The sequence below is a fragment of the Aspergillus puulaauensis genome, chromosome 4 (assembly GCF_016861865.1).
Source record: "Aspergillus puulaauensis MK2 DNA, chromosome 4, nearly complete sequence".
NCBI lineage: Eukaryota > Fungi > Ascomycota > Eurotiomycetes > Eurotiales > Aspergillaceae > Aspergillus > Aspergillus puulaauensis.
The window spans coordinates 3,525,278-3,546,271 of NC_054860.1; the positions used below are offsets into that span (position 1 = coordinate 3,525,278).

Genomic DNA, 20,994 nt, shown 5'->3' on the forward strand with positions numbered 1-20,994 from the left:
GAAAACGTAAGGGTCGAGATGGATGTTTAGGGTTTTGGGCAGCAATGACAGAAGTTGGCAGGGCGCATGCACCCGCTAGGCACGACAGCAGCCTCCCAATCCCAAAGCTTTGGCCCAATCAGGACTATGCTAGGCATAAATCGCATTTCTCACTATTTTTCTGGCTCTGGACATGTTTAGTCCCGAAATCTGATAGTATCCACAGCTTTAGACGGCTTGAGATGGCTGACAAGCTTAAAGGCCATTGGGCATCGCAAAGGTGACACCCGACAACGCTCGTGGAGTCCGCAAATCATTTGCAACCATTGACTCAGGGTCGCACAGTTTCACAGCGTCGCCATGCCCGGTTTTTTGACAGGCTTTGGCACTGGCCTTGCCCTATTCTTAGTGGTGTGAGGGAGGGGTCTTCAGGTCATGATCCGGATACTCGAGACAGTTATAAACGACCAAGATACATGACTACAGGGAGTATCCCAGCCAAATGTTCCCGATCTGACAATGTATCATCCAATTGCCCCAGTTTTCCTCAATATTCCTCAAACACAGGGGTGGAAATCTCATAGGAGGCCCATTATAGGCACATGAACAAGAACTGCTGGAAATGAGGATCGAACCGCGAGGTCCAAGTGTCTCAACCCCGGGACAAACAGCCGCCTAAAGTTGGGAAACGAAGTGTGGAGATCATGAGATCTTCGCTGTCTGCCAGGATACCGACCCTTCTGGAGCGTCGGGCAGACATATGGCTGCATGTGTTGCCGCCCAAGCCTGGAGCCGACTCGCGCACCTCACCAGAAATGGCATTGAGAAGACGATTCGAGCACTGCAGTTACGGGAACGGGAGGATAACGGCCCAACTATTGACCATGTCGTCTTCCCTTTAGGGTGAAGGTATTGATCCTCACATACTTTGGATACGGAACATCCGTTTGGTCATGATTTTGGTTTGCTATGTTCCAAAATTAAGGACACAGGAACCGTGCCAAGGAAGAACAGAAGCGAAAAAAAGAGGGGAAAGAAGCAAATGAGCATGGAAAACAAAGGCTATGAGTCTGAGACAGTCATCTTACCTGACGCTGTAGAGTCCTCTCTATTTGATACCGGCTGTGACACGTTCTCTGGATTATCTGCTGCTAACCCAGAGACTCAGCCGGTACCCCATGGACCTGGTTTTACCGATTGGATATAATGAATGGTTCAGCTGACGGGGAGTACCCTGCTTTAGTCGCGGTAGTCATCCGTATTATCTGCCGTCGTTGCGCAAGACAGGACCACCCTAATAATAATGATAGGATGGGACAGCGCAATAGATGTAGAGAGGCAGGCGACTATTCTGATTTCCGCTTTAGCCGTGACGGCAACTCGAGCCCTAGACGATGGGCATAGTCCTTGAGCTTCGGTATCAGTGGAAAATCTCGAAATATCAGGCAGCACAACATCATCTTCAATATTGACGTACCTCACAACTCATGCGTATTCCATCTTCAATACCGACGCGCGGTTCATAGCCCAGAATCTGTCTTGCTTTTTCCCCATTAGCATATCGGACAGCGCATGCATCTCTAACACTACCACGGCTGAGAGTCGGTGTCATCCCGAATGCCCAGGTCGATACCTCAGAGACCAACCCAGCAAAATATGCCAACCATTCAGGGATGTAGAGCTCAAATGGCGGAGTATGACCAAAATGGTTCCATATCGCTAGGCAGAAGTCCCTAAAGGTGATAGGCTCATTGTTTTGGATAAAGAAAGCTTCCCCGGCGGCTGTCTTCGAGGATGTCAAGTTTTCTGCAGCTAGGACATGGGCATCTGCGATGTTGGTGACATAGGTGACATCCCATAGGTTCAACCCGGTCCCTATGACAAAGGGTGTTTCCCATTTTGCGATACATGCATGAATTGCGGGGACCAGTTGATAGTCACCAGGCCCGCAAAGGACAGAAGGTCGGAGCGAGCAAGTAGGCATGGTATCGCTCGAATATTGGAGGACCAAAGCCTCAGCGGCTGCCTAGTAATTGACCAACCGGTAACATCGTCAGCAACTCTAAAAATGTACGAAGCGAATAGCGGAGAAGGAAGACTCGGGGCTCCAAACCTTAGATTCTCCATATATGAGAGATCTACTAGATGTGGGCCAGCTCTCGTCAACATTAGGGTAAGGTATTACCATGTCATCAGTCACTGCGCAGCAAGAACTTGTGTAGATGAAGGCCATTGATCCACTTTTATTTGCGGCTTCAAGCATGTTTTTCGTGCCTTCGACATTGACTCGCCATACATGGCTCTGGAGCCTCCTGGCAAATCGCTCGGCAAGAACTGGAACGATCCCCGCAGTATGAATCACAACGTCTGGCTGAGCGCACTGGAGGACTTTTGCAGTTTCGTCGGCATCGGTAATGTCAGCTTGGACGAAGGTAGCGCTTGCTGGCACGGCATGTGTTGGCCCTGGAGGATGCAGGTCGATGATAGTAATTGCACATTCCGGGTGCCTCTCTGCCAATGCTCTTGCAGTGGCTGCACCGACGAAGCCACTCCCGCCTGAGATGACGACTCTTCTGATAGATACCGTACTTCCAGTCATAGTAGATTAGTAGCAGCTCCTCCACATCTCAGGCCATTCCATTATCATCTATTTTTGTCAGGACTCGGCGTATCGAGTGGCCGTGATGGTCCCCTTTGGTTCTGGTTAGATTGCTACTCGTTATTTCAATTTCAGAAATTGAAAGTAGCATGCGGGCCCCAGCAGCAGATAAAATCAATAATAAAGCACAGCAGGACAATTGTTTTAATTAACCGCGGCGGGGGAAAGAGGGGAGGAAATGAGCTGTCGACGGACGGGAATTTTGTCTCGTCCTGTCACAAGATCACCGGGTTCCGAGAATGTTGACTAGGAATTATCGAGACCACGCCGTTCTTTAATTACGGCACCCTTGATATGTCCGCAGGAAATAATTGGAGATAATAAAGAAATGGTAATTGAAGTTACTTCGGTTAATGTACAGTAGTTGTTTATCCCAACAGTCGCAAACAGGAAGTAAATGAGATGCTGCGACTGACCAAACTCCGGATATAATGCAAGCCCATCGTACAACACCCCTCGAATGAATATCTCAGCGACGGTCTATCCCCTCCACTAAGTTATTATAGAACGCGACAAAGGACAAGCCCTCCAATCTTCTTCTCAACACACTCTCGTGCTTCCTTGACGCCCTGGTCCGTTGAAAGATAGAGACTCTCGCCGGGCGACCGCAGTCCTTCAACATAATCGCTTCTTTCCCCTCGAACGACTTCACGCAGGCCGGCAACGTCAATGCTGATCCGTCGGGTGGGTTTGCTAACCATGGATATTTTGGAAAGAACCGGTTGACTTTGCCAGTACTTCAGACCCAACCACAGTCGCCTTGAGGCAATGTTGGTCTGTGTTAAAGGCTCCAATGGCTGTGTTTCATCGTGTGCGATCGGTATTCCTAGCAGGTTATGCATCGCCGGCGGTTCGGGGCCTCCGCGCACGACAGACGAAAGGAACCCGTCATTCTGGAGGGCGACGCAAAGCTTCAGGTGGAGGTTGGAGTTCGGGATTGAGGTAAAGCCAAGGCGAGCCTTGGTCGCATTGTTCAGGTGCGAGCAGACGTGGGCTAAGTTGACGAGAGACATTCTGAGCTGCGATCTGGCGGAATTGACCCGGATGGGCCTCGGAGGGATTGGCAATTAAGCGTTCTGGAATTGAACAGTGGGCAATCAGTCTGGGGGAGCATTTCACGGATGGGACTATTCATAGAATATATACCTGTCAGGTATGAAGGGGGAAAGACCCGGGGTATCGCAAACACTGAGAAACGTAACTCGGGATCTAGACGGCGTGAAGCTGTTGACCGCGGGCAGCTCGATGAAATTTTCGGAGAAACAAAATCACGGGGCCGATGTTGGTGCCTTGGGGCCAAGGCCATACCGCAAGGCATCCACCATCTATCCCATCGTCGAATCATCTCCAGCTTCTAAGCGCCCTCATTGCCGCCGGTGTTCTGCAGACTGCATATCACGGCCAATAGTCTCTTGGTATGTGGTTTCTTTGTCGAGAGCATATAAATCATTTTTGCTGCCTGTTCTCTCATTTCCCCCCTCCCTATTTCCATGTTGTCGCTTTACGTCCCTTCATCTACTATAAACGACGAATACTAACCGCTAATCATGCCTCCGTTACCAGGCGAGGAGCGAGTTCTGACTCTGTGAGTATCCTAACTACCCCGCATACTCTGGGATCGCATTGTCTGACATATGCAGCTTTGCCGATATCCATTATTACTTTGCTGCACCAACTCCGAAACCCGTTTTCCATCGGTTCGAGAAGAGCTCCTATCTATATCTATACCGCAACAACATCCAGCAGAAGACGAGGATTGAAGCAGCGAATAACCCCGGTACCCCCGATCAGGATGCGTTTTATGGGGGTAAGCTCGTCGCAGCTTCATCCTAATCGTTTCACTGGAAGCTAATTTGTTGGCAGTTCTCGATAATGTCCATATACAACACTCTACCTCATTTCCGTCTCGATGTACAATAACCGTGGATGGACAGGCACAACAAGCGCAAGGAGGACTGTCCTTTCCCCCACCTCCAAATGGCGCGAACCATTACGAATGGCAATTGCCCACTAACGACGCTCACAATCCTATGCAGCGTCTCCATACTCTAGATGTCTACTTCTGGACTCCAGGGGATGCCGACCAATTCTTAGACTTGCTTGAAAGCTATCTGTCGCGCGCGCAGGTAGAAACCGACCGGCACCCTTTTCCATCAGGCTCTTCAGCAGGCAACGCCACAAGTACAGTCGTCCAGCAATTGGAGAACGTGGCCATCACAGACCCGGCTTACCAGAATGGACAAACCCGGAATTCCCAATCAGAATCGGCGGTCGTGAGCCCTGCGCCCATTGGTCTCCCTCCACCACCTCCCATAGGCAATCCAGCCGCGTTGCCCCAACACATATCCCCGGTCAGCCCTCCTGCTGAGCAAAAGAGAGACTCCACCCAGCTTGCCCCTCTACCATATAACCCGGCCGCCCCCGCAGCGCCAGAACCCATCAAGCACCGCGAGAAAACACCTCCTCCTCCCGATGCCGCAGACGGAACCGGTCTCGTCGCCGCCATAGCAGCGGACAACGGCGTGCCCTACACTAACCCCAGCCAAACCATCGGAGGAGGCTACCCCGCTACTACCACTGCTGCTGGTATACCCCCTCCTCCCCAACCACAACTTGCGCAAGCCCCGCCAACACCATACTCCATCCCCGGATCCTACGCCTCTCCACCCCCAAGCGCAGGGCTTCCCCGCACAGGCTCCTTCCCACCGCAAACACCTATCCAAAGCCCGCCAGTGCAAACACCACCTGTCCAAAGCCCACCAGCTACAACTCCCTCATACCAACCAAATCACCTCCAAGGAGGCCCCCAGCAACAGGTCCCAATCACCCAGCCCGCCCCGCCCGTTCACACCTACGCTGCCCAGCCTCAACAAGTCCATCAAATCCAAAAACACCAACAACCGCCCAGCTTCTACGGCAGCCAGGTCCCGACAATAGGCGGCTACTCAAATTACACCTACGACCAGACACCCAGCCATCAGCATCAGCATCAGCATCAACACCAACACCAACACCACCACTCGCAGCATCATCAACATCAACCATCTTCATCCGAATATGACATCCACAGGCAAATGTATCGGCCCACGGAGGTAGAAGCAGGCTCACATCTTCAAGAGCATGCGAAGCTAGCAATACAACAACCCCCGCAGCGGTCACGGAAACTAGAGGACTCGGCTTCGAAAGTTGAGGGCAGCGTGAATCGGTTTTTGAAAAAGTTGGAGAAGAGGCTTTGATTTGTCTCGTATTCAACGGCTTGGTTTGTGTCTGCTCAGTTGGCGATGTGTCAAGTTGTTTGTTTGGAGAGGTTATATCCATTTGTGTGGGGAGGCAGGTAGGCATCAGATATTGTGAAGGGTAAGGCATTTTATTGAGTCCGGACTGCTTCAAGTTTACCGCAATGCGATACGATACAGTAGATGTCTCAATGTGATCGTCTGTTCTGTGTTTTCCAGGTGGCAGGGTTATTTCCTTGTGCATGGAGGTAAAAGCAAGCGAACGTCTACTTGTTACAAGGTACGCCTCTCGAAGGAAGGTAGAGACCCGGTACAACTGATCAATAGATAGCGCGTCTTTAGTTACATTTTCACATATACCGAAGTAAATCTATGCTATTCAGAAGAGAAAATTCGAGAACAGTAAGTAATCTAACAAAAAGGCCTTGGGACCAAAACAACAGCCTCGCGCACACTCTGGGTGTAACACCGAGGTTCCGTTCCCAGGAGTAACCGGAAAAGTTAAATAAAGTAGCAAAACGATGAAGGTAGAATCACAAGAAGGTACATCAAACATGTAAGTAGAAGATGAGAAGAGGAAACAGCCAAGATACTCCTAGACAGATTGATGCAAGATGCAGGGAAAACGCTAAATCACCCAAGGATTTCCAACACCGTTAATGAATGCGCAACGAAGTGTTAGTTGTGCTGCGCTGTGGCATAAATTGTCCCCAAAAAGAAAAAAACCGAAAATCGACAAAGCCGGCACAAAGGGGTCGTCTCTGGAAACGTAGAAGTGAGAAGGGTATAACAAAGTATGTCACAAGAATCGAAATAGTATTCAGAATTGTCAAAATATTTGAATGTGGCTGAAAGAAGACGAGATTCATCTAGTTCGAGGCATCCTTGTCGTTTAGCGTCAATTTGCTGAGATCAATATCAACTTCGGCAGATTTGGTCTCTGGCTCAAGAGGGGCTTCGTTGGTGGCAGCGAGCTCCTTGTCTTGTGAAACAGCAGGTACCTCGGATTCAGTTGGCTCTGCTGTTCGAGGAGCGTCAGCACCATTGATGTCTGCCGGCTCGGTTGGCTTTTCCACAATCTCTGCAGCTGGAGCCAAAACCTTCTTCTCAGGAATCTCGGTTTCTGGGTATGCAGGAACTGTTGTGGGCTCAGCATTCTCATCGACCTTCTGAGAGATTTCAGGTTTAGTGGGCTCGGTGGGTTCGGAGGCTGCCTCTTCGGCTGTCTGCTCTGGCTGTGCGGCAGGAGTCACCTCTGATTCCTTGTTGGCTATGCTGCCAGAAGGCTCAGCAGCAGGCTCAGTAGGATGCTCAGTAGCAGGTTCAGCAGCAGGCTCAGCAGCAGGCTCAACAGAAGGCTCAACAGAAGGCTCCACTGGTGCATCAGCGGGTGCCTCCTCGTGTGACTTGGTTTCAATAACAGGTTCCGGAGACTTGCCCGGAGCCTGGGCAGGAATTTCTGTAGTAGCTTGTTCCGCGGCCTCTTGCACGGGCTTGGCGTCTTGTTCTTTCTGTTGAGTCTCGACTGATTCGCTGGCAGGGCGATGTTCGGGCTCGGAGGGCGTCTTAGGTACAGCTTTCTGCTTCGTTGCAGGGGGTGAACGAGTGTCCGACTTTGATGATACCTTCCTGGGGGAGCGGGTGACATTGGATCGAGGAGGACTCTTGATTTCCACTTTCTCGTGCGTCTTGCTTGCGGAGCTGGCTGTAGGGCGCATCATCCTTGCCAGAAAGCTCTCGTCGACGGGCTTAGAGGCTGTACTCGAACGGGAATGTGGGCGATCATTCGGTGACTGCCCAGGGGGCGAACGCGATGCTGCTTGCTTACGAACACTGGATGCGGTAGGGGTAATTGCACGTTGGCGTGTTGTGCTCTTCAAGCTGGACGGCTTGCGCGATAGAGTAGAAGTAGCACCGGATTTCGCTGCTGACGTTTGGGAAGAACCTGTGGAGTTTGCAACACGAGCTGGTCTAGCTGCCGATGACGATCGAACATCACTACTTCGAGCTGCCGGCTTCGTAGCCTCACGAGCGGGAGGCGAAGCACGGGTTGGCCTGGTAGACGTCTTATTTGTTGTGGCAAGCGATGTCCGGCTTGTTTTATGAACAGGTGCCTTCGCTTCGTTGCTCTTTCCACTAACAGCAGTTGTAGATGGCCTAGATGTGCGGATTGTCCTAGTGGCCGCGGTCTTTTCGGTGTCAGGTTTGGTGGCCGAGGTTGCCGTGCGTGATGTGGCTGAGGTCTTCGAAATTGGCGCTTGAGAGGCAGGCTTATTGGTCGAAGCTATCTTTCCGGCGTTCACGTTTGACGGTTTCTTTGAAACGGTCTTCGCGGGCTTTGCTGTTGATGCTTCAGGTACAACCGTGCCGGATTTGGGTGTCGGCTGGTTTTCCTTGTTTTCAGAAGTTACTTCATCGGCCTTCTCTTTTCCTTTAGGCTCGACGGCAGCGGGGATAGTGTCCTGCTTCTCGGTTGCATTCACTTGCTGCGGGCTACCAAACCCATTGGTCGGTTGAGCGGAAGATCCGTTGCTCTTGATGCTACCATCAAGATCTTCCGACTCAAAGCTTTTAGCTCTCGATGGCGAAGGGAGGCTGTCGCTATGCGGGCTTATGCGGCGTAAACCCAGAGCGGGACCCCCCTGAGACCCCCCATCAACAGCGACAAAGCTTGCGCGTACCTTCGATAGACTATCAGAGCTGGCGGGAGATCTGTCGCGAGGAGGAGGAGACGCGGCACTTGGCTGGCTATTTTCGAACCTCGCGAGGAGACTCTTCACGCCGGGGTGGGCACCTTTGTCGGTCATGGTGACGCAAAGGCTGATTCGCGAACCGGCAGGTGTTGAGCAAGGCCTGAGATGGCCGAAGTTTGATTACGCGGACGATTGTAGCGGTGGCCGCAGGATGTGATCTAATCCGCGGTTGTGAGATGCAATGTGAGCTGTATCGCGCGGAGTCGCGAAAGCTAGGACACGTTGGTCTGACGGAACACGCAGAGCGGGGGAGGAACGGGATATAAACAGTGTGGCGATAGTAAACAAACAAAGCCGGGGAGAGGCAGAGCAAGTCAATAGTAGATATGGGCAGCCAGAGAGAAAAGTCCAGGCCCAACAGACATGGTAGAGAAACGCTCTAGAATAAGCATGGAATGAACAGAATAGTCAATCATTTCGATGGAGGAAGAAAGGAGAGAGACGCTGGCAGACGCAGCAGCAGTGGGGATCAGGCCTGAGGCAGCAATTCAGGGGGCGGATCCGCGGCATCATCTCTGGACCTTCCGACCTTCTGTTACGCTCGCGCTGTTTCACTGGGCCTCCTGCATGCAATCCAATAATCTCGGCCCATTTACCCTGTTACGTGACTTCATGGGCCATAGCGTCGCCACAATATTGCTGCTTGGCTGCCTTATGACCACTTGTTAACTTGCTTTTTCCCAAGACGCCGCCACTTCTAAAGGGGCTCTATAACACTCCCTTCCCCCCCCCCTTGGATTGGGTAATTCGCTTTGACTTCATCTGGATGGGCACCCCAAGTCATGTCCATCTTGCAAACAGTTGACGGACAATCAAACAACTGCGTTCATGTGTTGGTTGCAGGCTAGGGAAGGACCGAGCCTCTTCCGACAGTTTGGTATGCTCGGAAGCCAATTGCAATCCATGCTCCTGAGCACTCAGAGGAGACACTAGTAGACAGTGGACAGGAGACACTGGGCCAGTGCGGGTTCAACCGTCCGATCGGTGTTGGACTTGACTGTTGATCGACCTCCATTGAACCGCACCATTGGGCAGACGTCGACTACTCTGTGTACTGCAGGGCTCATACCTGGCTTCCGTCGAAGCTCTGCAAGGTACACAGTTACAGCTATTATGATGTTATGGCAAAATTCGATAGTTGGTTATCTGGTGGGTAAACTTGTCTACCCCCGCCGGATATCTATGCGAACATCTGTGCGCATTCTCATGCATTGGCCTGCGGAGTGCCCGATGCAGGAAAGTTTAATCTCAGGCAAGGAGACAGGCACTCGATTGAAATGGTGGGAATATACTTTTTTAAAGCCCCTTAAGTAATGTCGAAACCGGGAGAATGTCAGTGAAGCGACATGTTCAAAATCGATAAAGGAGCCCAAACCAGGCCATTCAATCACATTTCCCATTCCTTCTGTCAACCCTTGCTGGCTCCTTGGTGGACCGAGAGACAGCCGCCATATGCACCATGACAACTCATCCGATGCGCAATGGAGAGCTCGGGATTATGAAATAATATGAGTTGTTCTCGGTTGTCATTAGAGACAGGTGGGAATAATGTTGTGGAGAGCTGAGCTGCTAAGCAAGTGAGCATGTCTTCTTGTTGCATGTACCTTGCGACGGATGTACCCGATTTCATGCATGACTGGCTATCATATTGCGGTCATTATTGCGCTTTATCAAGACACCGGTATAAAATACACTGCTAAAGATGCATTGTTTTGGTTGAGTGTGGTCTAAAGACCGTCCATACTGCTAAATTGCTTGCGCAACTTGTAGTATTGGGGAAGCGGGGAAATTGGGGGATCGAGGCTTTCGAGACAATAAATGCGAGAAAACTAGTAGCAGCTGTATTTGTTTTCCATTTGTATCATGAATACTATGAGAAAAAGAAAAAAAGCACCCAGCTTGTTATGAACTCAACGGATATATATCTCTGGTTGAGGTGCGATTTGAGCTGGTGATGGGTATGGTGCGGGGGTATATGAGAGAACCACACAGGTCATTTTAGTGCATTTGTTTAAGATACATTGAACTTCTACGGCTTGGAGAGAAACAACATCATGAACCTCAATAACCGATGTAGATGAAGCGATACCCTGAACAAGTGCCGGTTCCTCGGCGATACCACGGATCAATGTTATCCCGACTGCCATACAAAACAATTCCCTCCGATCACGGACGTTTTTCTGGACCGCAGGAAACCTCAAGATATTCGCAATGGCTGCTGCTAGGACTCTTCGCATAGGTCAATTGGTCTTTTCTTATGTTATACAGCATTGGCTGCTGACGGGCATTTACTGACAACCCTGTGCAGGTCTCATCCCCGGTGACGGTATCGGACGGGAGGTCATTCCGGTGAGTCGCATGTGGCAGACGACCAAGACGAAGAGGTGCTAATCGTGCTTGTATTGTCAGGCCGGTAAACGGATCCTGGAATCTCTCCCTTCCTCGCTAAACCTGAAGTTCAACTTCGTCGACCTCGAGGCGGGCTACGACTGCTTCAAGAAGAACGGTACCGCCCTGCCCGACAAGACCGTTGAGATCCTGAAGAAGGAATGTGACGGTGCTCTCTTCGGAGCTGTCAGGTTCGTTGTATACCACCTAACTGAAAGCAGAGAGAAACGTCTGATGCAATCTTATCAGCTCGCCATCCACCAAGGTCGCTGGCTACTCTTCCCCCATCGTCGCCCTCCGCAAGAAGCTCGACCTCTTCGCCAATGTACGCCCCGTTAAGACTACACTCGGCAGCAGCGCCGGTAACCCTATCGACCTCGTCATTGTCCGCGAGAACACGGAGGATCTCTACGTGAAGGAAGAGAGCACCGAGCAGACCCCCAATGGCAAGGTCGCCAGGGCCATCAAGCAGATCTCCGAGCGCGCCTCGTCCCGCATCGCTACCATTGCCGGTGAAATTGCCCTTCGCCGACAGAAGATCCGCGATGCCACCCCTGCCTCCGGTCTCCGCACCGAGCCCATGGTCACCATCACTCACAAGTCTAACGTCCTCTCCCAGACCGACGGTCTCTTCCGCGAGGCCGCCCGCACTGCCCTCGCCGCCCAACAGTTTTCCTCCGTCCAGGTCGAGGAGCAGATCGTCGACTCCATGGTCTACAAGCTCTTCCGCCAGCCCGAGTACTACGATGTGATTGTTGCCCCTAACCTCTACGGAGACATCCTGTCTGATGGTGCCGCCGCTCTCGTCGGCAGCTTGGGTCTCGTTCCCAGCGCCAACGTTAGTGACGGTTTTGCCATCGGTGAGCCCTGCCACGGTAGCGCCCCCGACATTGAGGGCAAGAACATTGCCAACCCCATTGCTACTCTGCGCAGTGTTGCCCTGATGCTCGAGTTCTTGGGCGAGGAGAACGCCGCGGCTAAGATCTACGCCGCTGTCGACGGCAACCTGGATGAGGGCAAGTACCTGTCCCCGGACATGGGCGGAAAGGCCACCACTACCGAGGTTCTGGATGATGTGCTCAAGAGACTGTAAAGTACGCGTATATATTGAGTTAGACAGTTCTAGTACTTATGTAAACGAATAAAATTCGAGGCTTACAGCGCTCTGTCCAGTGTGCTCATAAGCTTCCTACTCAACTACATGGTTGGAGCACAAACCCGAGACTATCCACAACATCGCACCTTCCTCATGATCTGCCTGGCGAAAGTAACACCTGCCATATACGGATTATTTAGTAACCGCGCTGGGAAGGAGCGATGGGCATCGGGTCGACCCCATCGCACCTGCCTTGTGGAGGAGATCAGATATTGCGTTCTTGGAAAGCGCATTGGACTGTTATCAGAATGGGAAGGTGCCAGCAATAACCGGAACAGAGAAAGGGCGATAGGGACAGCCGTAGATTTTCTTTTTACTGGATAGGGCCAGGTTCACTTGTAGCCCTAGAGTGAGTCACTAGGTTCACTCACTTATACCGAGCCAGCCCTTCTTCTTGTAGTGAGCACTCGAGCCAATCAAGTACCTTAGTTCTGCATAGCTTTCTTTTAGAAGAATAGTTTTCATGATTAGGCCAGATGTTTCGGGCTTCGCGCTTCGCAGCTTGTCCATAACAACAATACTATGCGCCAGTATCAGCTCTGGTCCAAGGAAACAGATGTATACTCGGGTTCTATCAGCTAGGGACAGTATATTTACACGTTCTAGTTCTACTCGACATCAGCAGCAGACGGTTCCTCTTCCCAGTCAAACCTACCCCCCTTGACTTTCCCTGGTTGTCCAGATACAGGATTCTGATCCTCGCTATCGTGAACCAAAGTGAACAGAACAACCAGATAAACATCACCTGTCGTTCTGTTCTTCAGTACATAACGCAGGGAATGCGTCTTCTCATCAATATAATGCAGTGCATTGATATTGAACCCGGGAAGACGAAGGGTAAAGTCTATATACGCATCTCGTCAGCATCTACTCCAGCAAATATAAAAACAGCAAGAAGGCGTAGTCAGAAGAAAAGCAAAAGGTAGAGGGGACAACCGACCATTAAAATCCAAGTACTGATTCCCAAAATCCGCAAAATACACCCTCCCCACCTCAAACTCCCACTCCTTTCTCTTGTCCTCGCTGTGGAAATGCGATCGCCTGGCCGCAACTTCGCCGGGTACACCCAATTCCTCACGAACACAAACCCCATCGTCCTCACCCTCCTCAACAACCAACCCATGCACTTCCGGCAACTTACCACCACCTTCTACCCTGCCTATCTGCCTCCCGACCCGTAGAGAATTCCACGTCGCCAATGCCGGACTATATAGATACGGTTTATCGGCATGCGCATCGCCATCAAGAGAGGGGTCGATCGTCCACTGGACGAGACGGAGGGCGGCACCAAACCCCGGTGGGAGTCTGTCGCGGATGGGGTTGTCGAAGTCGTTGCCAAAGAGAAGGTCGTCCCCGTTTATGGGTTTGGTGAAGGAGATTGCAAATGAGATCGAGTATTGGTCTTTATGGTGTGAGGGATGTGTGAAGTAGGTGTTGGTTCTGGGGGCGCCATCGGGGAAGCCTAGCAGGTTGTGTTAGATGTGTTCTTCTGAGACTATATTAGATATGACTGGGAGGAGAGCTACCAGTGTAGTTCTGGATTCGGACGGCGAGGTTTGTAGATGCATGCGAGTTTGAGATGTATAGTGTTTGGTCTTCGTTTACTGAGACGTCTTGGTGGGTTGCGGGGTCGTAGTCGGGGCCTGCGGTGACTTTAAGGCGGTATCTGGATGCCTTTTCTGATCCTGGCATGATGAATTATTTCAATGGACGGTCTAATCAAGATAGAATCTAGAAATCTAAACGGACATAGAAGAGATAACCTTGGAAGCCGAACGGTTGTCGACATCTTTAAGCTTCGTCGTGGAGACGTCATAGATACGATAAGATAAGCCATGATGTATTCCAGTGCCTGGAATGTTAAGTTAATCATCGACCTTCGATACATCTCTTAAGAGCTACTTTATTGGATTCTATGAGGGATAATTAAACATATCATACATTTCTTCGGGTTTACAGATGGCCCTAGAGGTAGACTAACTGCACCAGAAAATGAAGTCTAGACAACGAAAGTAAATACAATAGATCAACAAAAGTAAAGATCAAAGATCGGCTGGGTCCGAGGGAACAACGTCCACAACGTCCACCTCATCTTCTAGCTCGTCCTCAGTGAGAACACCAATTCCACTGTCGAGCCGCCTTCGATGCTTTCCCCGTCCAACCTCCACATCGACAAAGCGTGTCATGCTGACTGGGGTGATGGGCTCGCTGCCAACCCCCATGCTATCTGACTGCAGTTCATCTGACTTCAACTCCCAATTCGCAGCTCGAACCTTTGCTTTGCGACGTTCAGCACTTACTGCAGCCTTCATTGCTGTGTACGCTCGCGTCTGCTCCGCAACCCATTTATCCAGAAAGCCGTCTCTTGTTTCAACCTCCAGTCGCAGTTGTTCTTCGAGGCCCGAATTGCTGCGACTGAGCTTCTCTGCTTCCGCTTTGGCAGACTCCAACGCCGTGTTGAGTTCAGCAACCCGGACATTCAACAAACCAACTTCATGTTCATGTTCCTCGGCGTTGTTCTTTTGGCTTTCGACGGCTTCGGAGCGCTCGCGCTCAATGGTTTCCATTTTGGCAGTGAGGTCGCAGACTCGTATCCTATTTTGTTCAATAACCTGTTCTAGCTCGCGAATCAACCTTTCCATTTCCGCAACGGTTGAATCGGCCGCGCGACGCGCTTGCTCTTCCCCGGCCAGCTTACGTGCCATTTCCGATAGCTGTTGGGCATGGCTCTCGGTGCGCTGAACTTTCTCTTCCTCTAACTTGGTCACGAGCTCCTCCAGGCCTTTGACTTCGTCGTGATATTTGCTCAGCGCGGTGTTTAATCTATCGATGCCGATGACTTGCTCCTGAGCTTCACGTTCGAGATCCTGCATTCTCATTCTCGTATGGAGCATATCCCCGGCAGAAGACGCGATCGACTCTTCCATGCCCTGGACCTTCTTCGATGCGGACTCATAGCGGACTAGAAGGGTATCAAATTGTCCTCGCAGAGCCCGTTCGCGATCAGCCGAGCCCTGGTGGCGCGTCCGTTCCTCACCCAGGTCCGTCACGAGCCCCTTAACGCGGTTCACAAGTGCACTAAGCGTGGACATTCCATCATTCAGGCCAGCGTCGGCCGTCTCTCCAGGGACCGTCCGTTCCAGCTCGAGACGTGCAGTGCGAAACTGGTTGTGCAATTCTTCCACGCTCTCAAATGCACCTGCACCGTTGAAGCCGAGACTAGAGAGTTCAACCTGGATATCACTCAAAGTTTGCGTGGCGTCTGACGCACGGGTAAGCGTCTGCATGAGACTAGGGAGAATGTCGTCGAGGAAGTCTGGCGGAGGGGAGCGTTCACGAAGATGGCGCCCAAGAGGTGTGCAGTCCAGCAAGTTAATACGCGAGCGACATGCTTCGAATAGGTTTCTCTTCTCGTTCTCCGCTGCTTTCAGATCCCGAGAGAGGGCGAGGAAGTCGGAGTTCATGTCGCATGATGTCTGGACAGAAGCATCGGTTTCTGATCGCTCTTGGCTGAGTGAAAAGCTGTCTATAATAGGGTGGCCCGCATCGGCTGCACGAAAATCGGGTGAATCCGACATGAATAAGTTAGTGTCTCCATCAAAGCCGCTATCATTTATCAAGATCGTGTCCACCGTATCTGTGTCGCTGTCGGATGCGGTAGCCTGGTGGTTACTTTGAGCGGAGGATGATAACTGTGCCCTCAGTCGATCGTTGGCAGACTCTAGATGTTCGATCCGATCTTGCGGTGCCATCCATTCTCCATCGTGGCTTGGTGATTGACCTGCCGGCGAAGTATTTTCTCTTTTCGCCACCTCAAGTTCCTGTTTCAAGGAGTCCCTTTCGCGTAGCAACGTTTCTAGGGATCTCTCGTACTGAGCTGCTGCTCGCTTTTCGCGTTCGATGTTGGTGATCTCGTTACTGAGCCCTGTACGCCTGATTCTGCGCTGAGTCCGCGTGTCCAATAGCTGTCGTAGTGGCGTGAAATACAGTACCCTCTCAGGTGATGTAGAACCTCGTGGTATCGGACTATCAGTGGATCGGCGAGAACGCGGAAGAGGAGTGGACCGGCGACGTGATGGGCGATTTGGAGTGCGTTGAGAACCGTACTCTTTCTCCTCAAACGACGTTCGACACAATGCTGGAGTGAGGCCAGTTGAGCAATCGGAAAGATCCTGGGTCGTGGGGCCTGGATCCGAGAAGCGTACCCTCTTACGCGGACGTGGAGTCTCGCAGGGCATAGCAGAGCCATTATCGGGACGAGCTTCATCAACTGTGGCATACTGCCCGGCGTTTGAGCCGGAGCTGTTACGCCTCTTTCTCCTGCTGCGAGTTTCCATAGCTGGACCTGAATAATGTTGCATGGATCTATGAAACGCAAGTGGATGGGTGCGGTGTAGGTAAATAAGAGCCGTTAGTGCTAGGCAACGAGGAGCTCGAGCCACCACAACACCTGACAGGTAACAGACCAAGCGTTATTATGATTCACCACGAAAGAGAAACAACAACCCGTCGTGTATTTTTGCGCGTCATGGATCCAGCATGCCTGCCTAATCGGGGAATTGTAAACAAGGCAGCAGTCAGGTGATCCCTTGCCTGGCTCTCAGGGCCTCAGGCAGCCACTCCCTTGAATGCGAAGGTTTTCATCAGTGGAATCGAATGCCAAGGGTGCCTGCCTAAGGAGTAAAGGTTCATCATGGTGATTGTGGAAATGAATGATGCGAGGAAGTGAATCTCGGGTATGCAGCCTGCTTATCGCCATCTTGTTGTAGCCTTGCTGTAGCGTTCCCAAGGATACAACGTGAGGAGTTTTTGTTGTAATAATATTTCTTCATGGACCGGTTGGCTTTCAAAGTGGCTTGCTGCGCTCTGGACCAGGACCAACCAGTTCTGGATCAAGAATGGGAGTGTGCCCCAGGTTGTGATAGAGAGAGAAATGGACGACTGCGATTTGCGGCGGATGATGTCATCTGAGGGGACCACTCAGAGTTGAGCTCTTCTGGGGCTCTCTGCAGATACACACAACCTCCATCGAACTCAAGGTTACCTCCAGATGTTGCTCCCAAACCCCTGGAGCTTCGACTTCTCGGCTCGTCTCAGTCGAATTTCCTTGTTAGTTACTGGTTGAGTGGGCGATCCTTCATACCCACCTTCATCTCTGGTTAAGCTCACGACCACTGGCTCCGATGGCCGTTGCACTTATGGAGTGGCCACCGCCCCTTGGGCAGCGGGGACAGGATTCCTCTCACCAAAATGAGAATGAAGAGGGAGGGCCTTCGTTGACAGACCGAGATTATATAACCTTGCAGAACCTCAAGACGCCGCTCCTCCAACTTCCCCCCGAACTGCTGTACGAGATTCTCTCTTATATCTCAGCGTCTGATCTTGTCCATGCCTCCTCAGCCTGTCGGATACTCGCTCAGCATGTGAACAACGAGCGGCTGTGGGCAAACCTGGTAAATTTGAACCTGCCAGACCCAATACAAGACCCTGGGGTTTTCGACTCCTTCCGCAGTCTTTACATCAGCCATCACCCGTGCTGGTTTATTCCGCGGCATAAAGTGTGGTTTTCAGATACAGAGCATACCGGGAACCTTATTTTAACCCGGTACGACAATCGACGTGGAGTAATAGAGGGATATCGTGTGACTACTGAGCGACGCTCTCACAAGTTTCAAGTGTGGGAATGGAACCCCGATGTCGTTATCCAAGCATTTGAGCCCAAGGTGAACTTGTGGCTTGATGATCCTATCCTTCTCCTACGAAAAGACCCCGAAGAACGGCCAAGATATCTTGACACCGAGAGAGTCATGGAAATGCCAGTCCAAGTGCAATACGTTTACAATGCAATTTCCCTCTGCCGACCCGGCTGTCCTGAAGAGCTCACCGAAGCCACGCAGTGGCCACCATCCAATATCCCCAGTGACCATCGTGTCTACCGTAACCCAGATGTCCATTGGGAGGAATGGAACCGTGTGCCTCGACAACTTTCTCAGGTGTCGGAGCATGCGTTTCGGATCAGGAGATGGGCGCATTTCCGCTTGGGTATGCCGATATTCACTGCTGGACAACGCGAGACAATGTCGACCTATTCTACTCTCGACCCAAGCCTATATACCCCAACCAAGGAGAAGCCATACCAAGGAATCTGGGTAGGTGATTACTCAGCGCATGGATGCGAATTTCTCCTTTTCCTCCAGCATGATAAGGAAGGAGATGAAAACAGTGCCCACGACCCACGAAATGAGGACATAGTACAGAGGGGTAGTTTGAAAGCCGTGAAACTCACTGGTGATCCCAATGTTCCTCGCGGCGAATACTCGTTCATGTCAGACGACATTGGACCTGGTGGCACCATCCGCATCGCAACTGAGTCCCTCTTCGAAGGCGCGAGAGTGGTACGTAGCAGTGGCCATGTTGCGGGCCTCGGTTTCAGAGATGGTATGTTTTCGGCTATACAGTTGTCAAACATATGATTAACCCCATCATTAGATACTTTCATTACGTCCCAGCTAATTTTAGTATCGACTGACTGTGTCGCACACTACTGGGAATCCATGGGCCATATCACCTATTACCGTCGCCTGGATATCGATGCACTCATCGGAACATGATGTAAAGACATGCGTCCCTAGCGTCAATAATGTTTAACGATCATCACGCATAACGAAGTTTGCCCTATTTTACCCCCCTTTCCCCTTCGTTCCCGGTTGTCTTTCATTGGTGTCACCAGGCGTCTCCTCGTCGATCGTTTATATATTGGTTGGCGTTCGTGACGTGGTTATTTTTCCTTATTTGGCCCCGACCCCTCTCGATTCTGTTGCATATGTTTTGTTTCTTAAAACATTTCTATTGGAGAACCGAGAAATTACCTGACCTAGGGAGAGAATTGGAGTTACCGGGTTTCCACATATATCTACCCTATAGACTCCCCTAGCATGACTGACTATACTAAAGCATGACGCAGGTTATAGTGACCGCAACTAACCAGAGTTCAGCAGAACCGAAGTAATTTAGACAGATTAATATAGAAGCAAAGAAGGCATCCAAAAGACAATTCAATTCTAGAGTTCCATCAAGCTCACGGCAATGGTATAATAAAATAAAGTAAAGAGAGCAGCAATTCCTAACGCCAGGTTGCGCAGAACACCGTGGGAACGGTAACAACAAAGAGGGAACTAACTCAATCATTTATTCGTGATCGAGTCGCTTGATCCCCATACCCCGCGGGATAAGACAAGACATCGTATAGTTCTTCCGCCTTCACCTTAGACTTCATTCCTTCTCTCCTCTCCTTTGAGAACCATGATATCCATCAATCATACAGCGCTCATAGAAAGCTCTGGGTTCCATGGCCGAGGTGCGGTTCAATCCAGTTCAATTCGGTCCGTCCAGTGACCAAACCTTCACCGCTTCCTCTCAAAGTAGCTCGTCGAGCTGAGCACCGCGATCGATTGATCCATCACCCATTCGCCAACACCAAGGTAGTTGTCGATCCACTTCTTGAAGTCCTTGTTATCGGTGACCTTGTCGGAGCTGAGACTGGGGCTGAATAGAGTCCCCACGCGATGTTTCCCGCGGACGGGGAGGGGCGCGGGGTGGAAGCGTTAGTTTAATTGGTCTTTTTATATGGATGGGCTTTCGGTTGTTTGTTTAGGGATCGCCGTTATGGACGGGGAGGTAAGGGGAAGGAAGCATTTACGTGAGTCCAGTTGAGCGCTTGACGCCGGCTAGGAAGGCGGAGACTGCGCGGGATCGTTAGCAACTGGCAATAGTTCTTTTCTGGCGTAGGACAAGATGTAAGGTAGGCTTACCGAGTACCGCGTCAAAAGCGTAGTGAGTAAGGCGACCGACCTGAAACGGTCATAAGTCAGTGAACCAGACACCACGACTTGGGCTGTCGGAGGCTGAAACGTACCACCATTTTGAGAACGAGGGGGTTGGTATTAGGGTATATGCACGCCGAAGAAGCAATACGTAGCGGGGTATAAAGAGGCCTAGGCTGGTAAGAGCTTGTTTGGTGAGGCGGATAGGGAGAAAGCGAGCTCTGTAGCAATGATGGACAGTTCTATCCGTATCTGCTCCGCAGCGGATGTCGGCGATGCAACGACCCTCACGTGGTATTTCACATGACACCGCTGAGGGTCTTTGGTGGCTGGCGCCAAAGCAGATGTGGCTGGTGAGGCTGGGCTGAGGGACGCTAGGTCTATAGTAGACTAGGGCCCGGAGATCGTTGTCCGGTAGAAGGCGACAAGACTGCTTTTGTTCCTCCGACGTTGAGATCCGGAAATGGAACTGAGACTGCCGTTGGACAATGCACAAAGCCAATCAGGCACCCCAAACAGTGGGAGTGTGAGCTCTGCTGATCTCCAACAGGCCCCAGGGTGTCGCAGGGCCATCAGCAGGGTGCAGAGCTATCGATCTTGGCTTCCCACGCTGTGGGTGGGATCTGCCTCTATGGTCCATTTTCTAGGAGCATGTCGCTCGAGAGTCGAGACGACTTGAGTGGAAACCAAATCACGAGTAGTGTAGATCATCAATTACGGTGTACAAACAGAGCCATGCCAATGCTTGGGGACTTAGGGTGGTCTTCTTTTGACGTCAGGATCTCGAGAGAAAAAGAAATTACTGATAAAGCGGAGATTATGCGAAACCGCAGCAGGCATGGGGGCAATAAAGTATTTGCAATTAAGATGACCACGTTCTGATAGATACTCAGTAGATTTTGTTGCAATTCCCATTATTCATGCCATCTCGCTAAGAAAATAGACTACGGCCCACGGGGGAGCCGGCCGATAAGGCGAACGAGACAGGCAAAGCCGCAGT

General features: G+C 51.2%; 9 protein-coding genes across 9 annotated transcripts; 3 read left to right on the forward strand and 6 right to left on the reverse strand.

Moving 5' to 3' along the window:
• Positions 1-1,325: 1,325 nt before the first annotated feature.
• ERG26_1 (erg26, C-3 sterol dehydrogenase) lies at positions 1,326-2,578 on the reverse strand (the record flags this gene model as incomplete). Its single annotated transcript, XM_041704528.1, has 3 exons — positions 1,326-1,385; positions 1,457-2,005; positions 2,165-2,578. The coding sequence occupies 3 exons, from the start codon at positions 2,576-2,578 to the stop codon at positions 1,326-1,328; spliced, it is 1,023 nt and encodes a 340-aa protein (XP_041557105.1).
• A 560-nt stretch (positions 2,579-3,138) lies between these two features.
• APUU_41356A (mitochondrial 37S ribosomal protein uS8m) lies at positions 3,139-3,651 on the reverse strand (the record flags this gene model as incomplete). The annotated part of the gene is made up of 1 exon (XM_041704530.1): positions 3,139-3,651. The coding sequence occupies one exon, from the start codon at positions 3,649-3,651 to the stop codon at positions 3,139-3,141; it is 513 nt and encodes a 170-aa protein (XP_041557106.1).
• Positions 3,652-4,185: 534 nt separating this feature from the next.
• Positions 4,186-5,874, forward strand: APUU_41357S (uncharacterized protein; the record flags this gene model as incomplete). The annotated part of the gene is made up of 3 exons (XM_041704531.1): positions 4,186-4,223; positions 4,279-4,445; positions 4,502-5,874. 3 exons carry the CDS (start codon positions 4,186-4,188, stop codon positions 5,872-5,874), a joined length of 1,578 nt encoding a protein of 525 aa, XP_041557107.1.
• An 869-nt stretch (positions 5,875-6,743) lies between these two features.
• Positions 6,744-8,681, reverse strand: APUU_41358A (uncharacterized protein; the record flags this gene model as incomplete). The annotated part of the gene is made up of 1 exon (XM_041704532.1): positions 6,744-8,681. The coding sequence occupies one exon, from the start codon at positions 8,679-8,681 to the stop codon at positions 6,744-6,746; it is 1,938 nt and encodes a 645-aa protein (XP_041557108.1).
• Positions 8,682-10,838: 2,157 nt separating this feature from the next.
• On the forward strand, positions 10,839-12,108 carry lysB (homoisocitrate dehydrogenase lysB; the record flags this gene model as incomplete). The annotated part of the gene is made up of 4 exons (XM_041704533.1): positions 10,839-10,866; positions 10,936-10,976; positions 11,037-11,206; positions 11,265-12,108. The coding sequence occupies 4 exons, from the start codon at positions 10,839-10,841 to the stop codon at positions 12,106-12,108; spliced, it is 1,083 nt and encodes a 360-aa protein (XP_041557109.1).
• Positions 12,109-12,779: 671 nt separating this feature from the next.
• Positions 12,780-13,863, reverse strand: APUU_41360A (DUF1769 domain-containing protein; the record flags this gene model as incomplete). The annotated part of the gene is made up of 3 exons (XM_041704534.1): positions 12,780-13,015; positions 13,112-13,633; positions 13,698-13,863. 3 exons carry the CDS (start codon positions 13,861-13,863, stop codon positions 12,780-12,782), a joined length of 924 nt encoding a protein of 307 aa, XP_041557110.1.
• Positions 13,864-14,213: 350 nt separating this feature from the next.
• Positions 14,214-16,532, reverse strand: APUU_41361A (uncharacterized protein; the record flags this gene model as incomplete). Its single annotated transcript, XM_041704535.1, has 1 exon — positions 14,214-16,532. The coding sequence occupies one exon, from the start codon at positions 16,530-16,532 to the stop codon at positions 14,214-14,216; it is 2,319 nt and encodes a 772-aa protein (XP_041557111.1).
• Positions 16,533-17,354: 822 nt separating this feature from the next.
• Positions 17,355-18,782, forward strand: APUU_41362S (F-box protein; the record flags this gene model as incomplete). The annotated part of the gene is made up of 2 exons (XM_041704536.1): positions 17,355-18,609; positions 18,661-18,782. The coding sequence occupies 2 exons, from the start codon at positions 17,355-17,357 to the stop codon at positions 18,780-18,782; spliced, it is 1,377 nt and encodes a 458-aa protein (XP_041557112.1).
• A 792-nt stretch (positions 18,783-19,574) lies between these two features.
• On the reverse strand, positions 19,575-20,092 carry APUU_41363A (DUF1748 domain-containing protein; the record flags this gene model as incomplete). Its single annotated transcript, XM_041704537.1, has 4 exons — positions 19,575-19,710; positions 19,871-19,913; positions 19,983-20,022; positions 20,087-20,092. The coding sequence occupies 4 exons, from the start codon at positions 20,090-20,092 to the stop codon at positions 19,575-19,577; spliced, it is 225 nt and encodes a 74-aa protein (XP_041557113.1).
• Positions 20,093-20,994: the final 902 nt, after the last annotated feature.